At 42.8% G+C, this 11,198-nt stretch overlaps 1 protein-coding gene across 1 annotated transcript in view; it reads left to right on the top strand.

Moving 5' to 3' along the window:
* The first annotated feature begins 1,291 nt into the window (after positions 1–1,291).
* Positions 1,292–11,198, top strand: part of LOC104964821 (LIM domain-containing protein 1) — a 17,650-nt gene continuing 7,743 nt past the window's right edge. The window contains exons 1-2 of the mRNA XM_010793698.1: positions 1,292–2,998; positions 7,831–7,932. Of these exons, the coding sequence (XP_010792000.1) occupies positions 1,828–2,998; positions 7,831–7,932 (1,273 nt within the window). The 5' untranslated portion in view covers positions 1,292–1,827. The remainder of the gene's footprint in view (positions 2,999–7,830; positions 7,933–11,198) is intronic.

Here is an 11,198-nt window from a genome sequence, read left to right as displayed (position 1 = left end):
TAAGTAAATGCCACTTTACCACAACTTTTTTGCTTCTGCTCCGTTAATTCCAATATGTATACCGATCTATGTAAACAATACAAAATAAATCAAAATAAAAATACTATGCATTTGAACAAGACCTCGTTTGTGTGGTTTAATTAACACAATAATGAACTACGGTGTTTTTCATGAATTTGTGTGATAAAGATGTGAAGCAGGTTAAGCCAATAGCTTGAAGGAATGCTGCATTATGGTGACTGTTTCAGAAACATACAGATGGCAGTGGCTTATAAACCTTCTGTTTTAATGACACAGCCAGCAGCAGCCTAGAGGCCCCCTTAAAAATACTGGCTCCATATTTTTTTCACATCAACTTGGGCTGTGGGACAGTTAGCACACTCAGTCTTCATTCAGGAGTGGACACAGTTAAACGTGTCCTATGTTTGTATCCTATATTTGCTGTCAAACTAAGTCTTTTTTTCTCCATACACATTATGAGTTCATCCTATTTTACAACACCGCTGTTTCAAATGGAGAGATGTATTTCATGAGCAGGAATGCGTGACGTCACTCAACCAAAACAGAGGGGCACAAGCTCTGTAAATAGGCCCCCTCAACCACAAGAAAAACACACCCAGAGAATGGTCACAGTAGCTTTATGGGTTTACTCCACTACATAGATTGTTTATGAGATGCTGGAAATGTTCAACAATTATGAAAAGTGCCACAGGCCTTCCTGGATGTATCCTAAAATAATTCCATTCCCTATTCCCCACTTTATTTTTCCTCTAAAAGTAAACAAAACCCATAAACCATGGTTGGGGAAGTATCAAGATCCCTATACTAAAATACATGGCACAAATAGACCAATCAGATCTTATTTGGTAGTTTTGTTAGTGGAATTGTTAGGTGGAACCTTATGTTAGTGTTGTAGGCTAAAATCTCAATAAAGTAGAAAATGTAGCTGTCAAACATATGAAGTAAAAAAGTACATATTTCAGTTTTGCATGAAATGGAAACACTTCGAAAATACCAAATTTGTATGTTTAGTAGGATACCTCATAAATATAAGCTGAATAAGATTCTACCCAAGAAAAAAAGTGTTTTGCTGAGTCAAAAAGAAGAATGACTCTTTATATTTCTATTAATAAAACGGATGTATTGGAGGGGATTATGCTGTTATAAGACATGTAGTTGTATTTTAGCTAACGTTACTCATTGTATGATTAATGAAACCAGAGCTGGACTTCAACTCCTTGTGGCTCAATTTGAGCTCTGCCCCTTTAAAAACAGACGGTTCTCTGTTTTCAGACCGGTGGCCACGTACGGCTCCGTGCTTCAACGGTGATCCCACGGTCTGGTCGTTAACAGTACTACTTTTATCGTCGACTTTAACGACATATTATATATTTGAACTACTTTAAAACACTTTTTGACAGAGGTGCGGAGGGTAAAGTTGTGAATGAAGGCTCCCTACTGGGACTGTGAAGCGGGAGGAGGGGAGGGGGCAAGGGTCGTCCAGGCTATCGGATCTGGGATCTGCTCACATTTATAAGCAGACAGACGGCAGCTTGTTCGCGGCAGAGCAGAGCTGGACGGGCGGACAAGTTTCACCGAGGAGTACGCTGAGTTATTCACGCCGGACGTTTACAAAAAAGGACATTAAAGTTTGACACAAGTTTCCCGCTGGGTCCGGACCCTCGTCTCATGTCAGAACAACGAGTGGCTGGACTGTAAGCTCCTGGAAATATCACTCTTTTCACTTGTGACTTAACTTTGCGTTCGCCTCTAAACACAACTACGTGTTACTTCACTTCATTGACTGGGACACAAAGTATCTTCAAAATGGATAAATACGAGGATTTTGGACTCGAGGCGAGTAAGTTTATCGAGGACTTGAACATGTATGAAGCATCCAGGGATGGTTTATTTCGCATGAGAAGAGACGCAGGAAATAACCCAGACTTTGAGGAGACACGAAAGGTTTTTGCCACTAAAATGAGTAAAATACACATGCAGAAACAGCAAGAGGAGATGGCAAAAAACAACCAGGCCATTAGAATGAATGGGGGCCACAACAGCACATATTACACCAAAGACAGACCGCCCATCAACAGTTACAGACAGCCGTGTGAAGCGGCGGCGAAGCCCCCGATCCTCTCTGGCCCCGTGCCGGGCTCCACGGCTGGGACTCCGTACGCACAGTTTGACGGCCGGTATGGCTACGGAAATAATTACGACAATAAGGAGCGCTTAGAGCCACATTCATACCAGCAGAACATCCCTACTCCCCCTATCCCAGGAAACGCGTCTCACAGCGCGCCCACACAAGCTCGTCACCCGGCCAGCCAGCCGGCTGCCTGGGCCCCGTCCGCAGAGAGCCAGCTCACCCTGTCTGGGATTGGGGGCAACAGCACATCTCAGCAGCAGCCCCATTCTGCACCTCCCTCCGCCAACAGTCTTCCACCTCAGCAGAAACAGGCTGTCACCCCGTCTGGACCCCTGAGCCCCCCCTCATCTGCTGGTCCTGCCAGGGGATGGGTTGTTGAGCCCTCTGCCTTAGCCAAACCTGACCTCATCCCAGGCCTGGCTCTGAGTGCCTTCACTGCAGGAGCTGACTTGCAGAAGCCCTCCACACATTCTGCTGCCCATTACGCACCATCTTCTCCAACTTCAAGACCCTCAACCGGCCATAATGGTTCTTTGTCAGCTTCCTCGCTCATACCTGCACCTTTTGAAACATCTTTACCCAAATCACAGGTGGCATCTGCTGCCTTGATCCCTGGCAATGTGTCCAAAAGCTGTAGCCAGGGTCAAGGTCAGAGCCAAAAACCTGTATGTGGACATGCCGTCGGTGCTGAAGTCCCCTGTCTCACCAAGCCTGTCCAACCACCCTGCCAGTCCCATCTCACTCAGCCCCCTGAACAGGGGCCTTCTGCAGCTGAAATCAAATTAGAAGCCCTCACCAATCGGCTGGAAAAAGAGATGGATGCCCTACCAAAGGATGACTACTTTGGTAAGACAGTTAAGCATCTACTATCCAGATACAACAAGTGGCTTCTGTCAGTTATGCCATTGCTGTAAAATGCATTGAACCCACCCTCATTACAGAACATAAATCCACTTGTTTTTGTATTTCATGTCTAAACATGCACACACTGTCACCCTTTGTAATACTTCTTCTTTGTTTCCACTACACACAGCTACGCAAATGTATCCTCTGTGTTAGTGCGTGTCTGTGGCTTAATCAGGATTTGTTTTCAGTCTGTGTTTAGTGGGATTCTTGATAGTCTTTGTTGATAAAATAGCTGATTTATTGGGCAGACACTGTAAGAGGCCTCTCTCTTGTTTTCTTCTGTGGAATGCAGACAGAATAATTTTCAAATTTGTTTCATGTCTTTTTTAAATGATTCATTGTCTGCCCTCTTGGCACTGAATCAAACCCTTTGGCAGTAGAAGGTGGGGCCAAGGCCAGTAAAAATAATGTTGCCCTGTTATCTCCTCCCAGAGATTTGATGGTTTTCTATTGAAGCAACATTCATGACAAGGGTCATTAGTCAGAGCTTGATGTCAGTCCTGCACTGCAACAAGTCTGATAGTTTAATGTTCCGTCCCATGTTGGCAAATTATTTCATTACCACAGATCTGGACATTTTTCGTGACTCTTTTTTTGTGCATGCTTGTGCAAAATATGAACACAGGGATAGTAATAATCCATAACAACACCTGTGACGGTTATTTCTTGCACACATGAGGAAAAATAAACCATGTTTTTTTGTTTAATTAATTCAACACATATTTATCTTAGCAGTCATTTCTTACTTGTTGAGTCTTGCAACTATGAATATAATCTATAGTCAAGGACACTGGCTGAGAAACAGGGGTAGGAAGGGATGTTGAGGAATTTTTAACATCAGCAGAATACTTTAGTTTCAATTCCTCATATCCCTGGACCCTGCCTGTGGCACTTTAGCTGCTCTATCTGGACTGTAGGAGAGACATCAGGAAATGAATGCAACATTGCTGTGAAGTCAGCTGACAAGGGCTATTGTAGATAAAGTAAATAGGCAAAATATGTATGTTGCTTGGCAGGTGTTTGCTACTCATATGGCTACCAGGTGTTTGTAGCCAAGGCCAGTCATAAAAAAGGTGATTTCCCGCTATAGGTGATGATCTGGACCAAGCCATAGAGAACCTATTTAAACACACAAACATTGCCCACCCTTTTTCCTTTCTGTTGAAAGCAATTTCCTGCTAGAATATCACAATTGTTTTTCACAGCCTTACTCACTCAGACCCCTGGTGTGCTCAAGTTCATGTTCTGGGACACGTCGCTGTCACTGTCACTGTCAAGGCTCACAAATAGCATAGCCAAGAGAATAGTATGGGTGTGTGGGAGAGCACAGGGCGCAATCAGCAGAGGTGTAGGTTTTAAAGTAATGCAGTGTAAGCCCACACACGCTTCCTGCTCAGAGTTTTCAATAGACCATGGCTCATCCTCTGAGTCATGCTTTAATGCCAGAAAAAAACGTGTGTAAGCTTGTTTTCTCGACAACAGTTAAGTTGCATCAAATAAGAATCATAGTCAGTATAGAATTATGTAAAGTACATTGTTATTTTTGCTGATCCCACTCGGTTTGATACTGTTAGGTTAATGCTAAGCTATCTATGAGCCTGACATGATTGAATATAATGTGCTTTATGACTGCCAGTGCCATAGCGATGTTTACCCAATCAGGTGTGCGGGGATGCGTCCGAGTTCCCGGCTGTACACCGTGTCCTAATTGGCAAAATTGCAGCTGGAGGTTCTGGGAAAATGAGTCCAGTGCCAAACGGCTGCACCAGGGGAACGCTGAGGAATGTCTGAAGGAAGAGAGCATGGAATCTTAGAAATGAGGGTCTTAAGATACAATGGGGAGGGGAGTCCCAGACCAGTTGAGTGGAGCCTGCGGTGCAGTTCAATGGATGTGTAGACAAACGGAGAGATTTAAGGACAAGTTCGTGGATGCTTCTTTGTCCTTTGCCACAAGAGCTTGAGAGGATGTGAGATTTATAGACAAGTTCATCCATGAGGGGAGTAGTGGTGGGACATCCCATTATTCTACCTCCACTCTTTCTTTGACTTCCTCCTCTCTCTCACACACATACACACGCACATTAATTTGAGCATTTAGTGTTGTGTTAAGAAAGATGGTGGATTCATTTATCCCATCTGGCTGCTGAGTGGAAAAGCTTCACCTTAACTCTTCCGAGGGATTCTTGGCTCGTGCTCTGGCAGGCTTTTGAGGCTGACTTTTATGTGTGTGTGTGTGTGTGTGTGTGTGTGTGTGTGTGTGTGTGTGTGTGTGTGTGTGTGTGTGTGTGTGTGTGTGTGTGTGTGTGTGTGTGTGTGTGTGTGTGTGTGTGTGTGTGTGTGTGAGAGATATATTTTCAAGCACATAAGTGTGTTTGTTTGTCTGAATAAATGGCCTGCTGTATTTGACTGAATTTAAAAGTAATTCTTTGTCACTTCTGGGTGTGGTGTCTGTGCCGTGGTAAAGGAAAACGATGCCTTTGGTGACTTATGGTGGATGTGTTATAGATGGAATTTAGTCAGCTCACAAAGGGAGCATTGCATTTGAGATATTAGTTTAAAGATACAAAATTGCAAGGCTAGCCTACAACATGACAAGACGACTTTTCATTATCTGTATAGTAGAAGAGAAAAGGAGAATAATTATAATACACCTTAAAAATAAGTTAAGACAAATGTCGTAGTGTGCATGTTTAATTGATCAAAAATTGTTAACTATCTCAAAATTAAAAGTTTGTTAAAGGAGATGTGCTTATCTTATATGATCAAACAAAAAAGCTCTGGATCCACTGCTATAGTGGACAGTTTTTTTTTTTTTACCATGTTATGAATTAGTCAACTCTGGCTAACGGTTGAATTGAAAACTCTGGATAGCTGTTATATGTGGCATATTGTCCAGCAAAAGCATCTACTTGGAGTTTTGACAAATGGTAAAGGTGAAGGGGGATCGGAGGGGTGAAGGTTTGGCTGCTTGTTTTGCTGCCCCTCCCCCAACTTAAAGCAAGCAGTCAGTCCCCTGAATATTTGGACTGTGATGGAATATGGGACTGAAGCCAAAAGCAGAATTGTAGCGGCCCAAATGGCAAAGAGGTTACTATGAAAACTAGACGTTTCTGCTCCCAAACACGGAAAGAAAAAAGAGAATGGACTTTTAATGCTTTTTGTTCACATTTGGCAAAAAGAAATGTGAGCCAATAAAAAACAAGAGGAAGAAAATGCCCTTGGCCCAGTGTGTAATCACGGAAAAGTCCGGAAAAATCACGGCACATTTTCCTGGGAATCTTATTCCTGCTGTCGTGAACTTTTTGAAGTAAACATTTACAGAAGAAAAGCAGAATTTGATGAAAAGAACCTTCACTTTTTCATGTCAGTAATTTGAGGGCATGACTACTTTATTGCGTTTTTATGTAAACAAAAATAGCTTACATAAGAGTAACATTCTTCTGCTTTCTAATAATATCCCTCTATTATCTCTAAATCTTCTTTCCAGCCATTGGAGCCCCCCCCGATGATGTGTCCTCCGTTGTGGCATTAGGAGAGGCTTTAGTTGAATTATATATAACCCGGTTGTATATTGCATTACTGAAAGTCTATAAGAAACATTTTGAAGGTAATAAATGTAACAGTGTGTTTTTGGAGGAGGCAGCCGCGTGATGTGTGTTGGATACAGTGGGAACAGAAGTTTCTTTGTCAGTGTTTCGAGCAGGACCTGGGCAGGGCCACGGTCCTCTGCTGCGCTCTACTTCTCAGTCTCCAGGGAGTTTTTCTATAAAAACACACACTCACACACAAATAGCCTCATGCACAAACATCTTCACACTAAAAGAGAAGCTTGTGATCTTGATTTTATCTCCCTCTGATGCCATCGCCCCTTCTATTACTTTATATTGGTAGTTCATATCCATATCCGATTGATTTAGCAGCCAGTTGAATACCCATTACACTCAGCAATGATAGGAGTTGGGACTTGTCTCAGTCCACATGTCGGTTTTCATATATGTCATACAGTGCTTGCTCAGAGGGAAAGATGGAAATTGGCGAGGAAGTGGTGCGAAGACAGATAACGTCACAATGTCAGTTCTCAGAGAAATATAGTGTTATGTTGCATAAGCAGCTGCAGATAATAAAAAAACATTAATCACATGGAAGCCCTGTGTTGTCCATGAGCTGTCCAAAGTCAAAGCAGAGATTATATAATGTGCCTGGCATGCTCTTATGTGATTTGCTTTTTTTAAAGGTTTGGTATTCTGCTGTATTTTGGGCTGTTATCAATGTCTTTTTTTAAACATTGTTCTCTACACATACTTCTCATCCTCATCCATCCACTCATGAGTCTGGATGAGCGGATGGATGAATATTGAGAAGACTCCAGTATTTTGATATGAAGCCATATTGACTGTGTGTGAACATTGTGATTTTTATCAGTCTTTAAATAATTACACACTTCTCAGTCGCTGAGCCAAGTCAAATAAGCAAATCTTGTTATATTTCCCCTTTCAGTGAAGCAGCCACTACCCAGCTTCCTGACTTTTGTGAAAGGATTTTTTTTCTGTGCCTCAATTGCTTTTGTCTGCATTCATCTGGACCATAGCCTTTAAAACTCATTCTGTATTGATGGAATGAACTAAGACTATAAATGATATATCATTCTGAATAAGTATTTTAGTCACTGTGGATTGATGGGTTGTTTCTGTGTGTATCAATTTAAACATGACATTGATGTCTGTTTGCCTGTGACTTTTTCTGACTCTATCATACGCTGTGTTTGGTTCCAGGAGTGTGTGTTAAGTGCAACAAGACGGTGTATGGAGCCAGCCAGGCCTGCCAAGCTATGGGCAGCCTCTACCATGACAGCTGCTTCACCTGCAGCGCCTGTAGTAAGTACACACACACACACACACACACACACACACACACACACACACACACACACACACACACACACACACACACACACACACACACACACACACACACACACACACACACACACACAGCAAAACTTCACTTAATCCTACGCTGCCATTCGAGCACTTTCACCTCCTCTCTTCGGTCAATTCACATGTAAAGCTCATGTCACCCACTGACTAATAGGCTGCCAAAGACCCTGTTCTCTTGAATTGAAAGTGGTACCTTCCTCCTTAGTCATTCACTGCCCCCGAGCAAAAACACACAATCATTTAGGGATTACTGTCCTGTACTGCCGGTGTTTGGTTTCTGGGTGTGCCAGTCATTCCTCCAGACCACACAAAGACAGACGAAGCAATTCAGTCAATACATAGCACCTTGTACTCGTTAGCTACAGGGCTTATTTGTTTAGGAAATACTTTGGCAACAACTAAAACAATGTCTGTTCTCTCTTGGTTTTAATTGCCAAAGGAACGATGCAGTTTACAGACAGCATTAAGTCAAACAAACTGCACATGTGTTTTTTTTTCAGTTTACCTGACCAATTAGATAGACACAGTTATCATTTGAGTGTCATCAACATTGTGTGTGTGTGTGACCTGTAGCGTGACCCGGTCCACCGTGAACCCCGGCCTTCGCTGTAGCATGACCTACCTATCTGCTCCAACCAATTAAAATCTCTGTTCAAATGATCAGATTGTAGGTATGCAGAGTATGTGCGTCACTGTGATGACCTCTACTCAGTGTCATTATTCTACAGCACCTTTGACCTTGCTGGTTACGCCCCTAAATGTATGATTAACATCGCTATGTTTTCTTTTACCCTCTATCCTGTGTGTTTATACATATGTGTGTCTGAGCAAAGAGGAGACACATTGTGGTTCAGGTTGAAGCTGATGTCTGAAGTGTCTGGGGGTGGGGGTGGGGGGTTTAACACACCACATACCTCTCATAGCTTGATCCATGTGAGGGCATAGGGGTTGTACACGCTGTGAGCGGCCCCGGGGAAAAGCATCTCAGCTGGGGGTCGGAATGCAGGCATAGGGGCCCTCAGTACGTCTGGCTCCAGGAGGACACTGGGTGCTGTTATGTGAGATGGGAGCACGATGCGGGACAGGGAGAGCATTCAGTGGGAGCTCACCACACACATGTATTCATGCGGTGCCCACACTAACAGAACAGTGTATGGAATGAAGCGTCCCTTCTCATCTTCCTCCAGTCTGTATGTCAAGACATCGGTCACACATGTTGAGTTGCATAACAAGTCTTTATGACCATGAACTAACTCCCATGCCCTCACTCGACCAGGTCCCCCAAGGTGACAGAGAGACAGGAGAACATTCCTGATGGCTAGGAGAGCGCGGGGGGGGCTTCACTCCAGGCTAATCATTGACTGTATACAAACAGTTGACGGTACGATCCAATTCCAGTTGGAGATTAAGCACAAGTTTGTAATCAGGGAAACTTGTTTACACATTAGCCAACTATCTGCGGAAATAGAAGGAAAAGGAAGGCAATAGCCCCTTCTTATTTGAGTCTCTCTAATTTATTCCAGTATATTTTTGTGTAAAATGAAATGCAGGTGGAAATGACCTACATATACCTTCCTTATGACCACATTAAGGGTCTTTCTTTAACCCCAACGTGGTAGCAATGTGAGGTGTAACTAGAGTTTGTAAAGAACAATGATGCAGGTTTTGCTTTTATTCATATCAGCACCATACTCCAGCCAGCAGGCAGGCTTTGGAGAATACAAACAAGGATCTGATTGGTCCTGACACCTCTGGTTAACATCTGGTGGGTAGCTTGTCAGGACCTTGACCAAACATCCCAGGTGCTAGTCACAGTCAGAGAAATACATTAAGACCACCAAAATTACTTTTTGCAAATAAAGAGAAGGTTTATTTCTTATTGAGGTAAACTTAGTATACACATAGATATGTTAAGAGTTGAGAGCAAAATGTCTAAAAATGTGAAGCTGGTGTAAAGGAGATGCTCTTTTACTGAGATGTCTCACTCCATTCATCTACTCACAGGAAGAAACAGGGTCCTGATTACGAAGCCATGGCAGGGTCGTTGTGATGTTCTTATTTTCTGAATGGGATTACATAATGGAATTCATAGAATGTTTTAATTAGAAAATGGCCTTGTGTTTAGTTCTGTCCCTCAGGTATTTTACATTTTGATGGAAGCGCAATAGTCACAGTCCTTTCCGGTGCTTTTCAAATAGTCACTCTTGACTTTAATTAAGCTCTTATCTTTCCGCAAAGCTCAGAGCCTTCCCTCTCTGACTCACTGGGGAAAAAAGAGAGGAATATGAAGAGGAGGGATGGCTCATATCTCATTTTCATCCTCTTCATCCTTCCCTCGTTCCAGGACTGTCAGTAATTACCCGAGGCCAGCTCCACACCTATGCCTGATCGAAATGACTCGCCTTTTCTCAAGTTGGTTATTGTGTTAGCCATGGCCATTCATTATTATACTGTTAAAGTAACAGCATGTCATTGTGAATAACTGGTTCGGAGAATGTCATGCGCCGTTGATATAAAAAGATGAATCATGAGGTTTCACTTAAGCCTTCTTGTTTTCATCCCTACATCTAACTCCGGCTGATTTCATCCAAATCTACAGATTTTTTATTGGCATATTACCAGAGAAGAGTAGGTTCAGCCTCTTCAGCTGAGCTCTTTTTACTACTCTAAAATATGATGTTTCTTCACATTGTAGGTATATCTGTGTACCAGGGTTGAAATCCTGAGGGTGTAAATCCTGTGGAACATGAAGGACTTCTTTTAGCCAACACAGCATCAAAGTGCTTCATCGCTTGGATTTGAATATAATCATCTGCCATTTTCATGATTGCCCGTGATGGCCTACTCCCAGGTTAGCTAGAAAACAAAGGTGTGAAGGGTGTAGCAAAACGATAGACATCATCTAACAGTAATTCCTGTCATGTCACCCAGCCTTACTATTTCCAAAGAAGGGATTAACCAAAATAAAATGCAATACTGACTGCGTGTTGACTTCTGAAGAGAGCCCTGTACCGCGGTCATGGCTATTTCTGCATTTCCTGCATGTCTTAAGAATGAAACTGTGAAATTCCTTGTTGCTAAATGACTGTGTGAGACTATCTTGATCCAAGCGATCAGGTAAACATGAGAAGGAGCATGGGAGATAAAGAAGGCTCCTGTTCACCAAGTTTAACCCCTGCGTTCCCCACATTCACCCCCCCCCC

The sequence above is a fragment of the Notothenia coriiceps genome, unplaced genomic scaffold, assembly GCF_000735185.1.
Source record: "Notothenia coriiceps isolate Sejong01 unplaced genomic scaffold, NC01 NC01_scaffold00037244, whole genome shotgun sequence".
NCBI classification, from domain to species: domain Eukaryota; kingdom Metazoa; phylum Chordata; class Actinopteri; order Perciformes; family Nototheniidae; genus Notothenia; species Notothenia coriiceps.
Note: the sequence above shows the minus strand (reverse complement) of the source record. Positions and strands in the feature narration are given on the sequence as shown.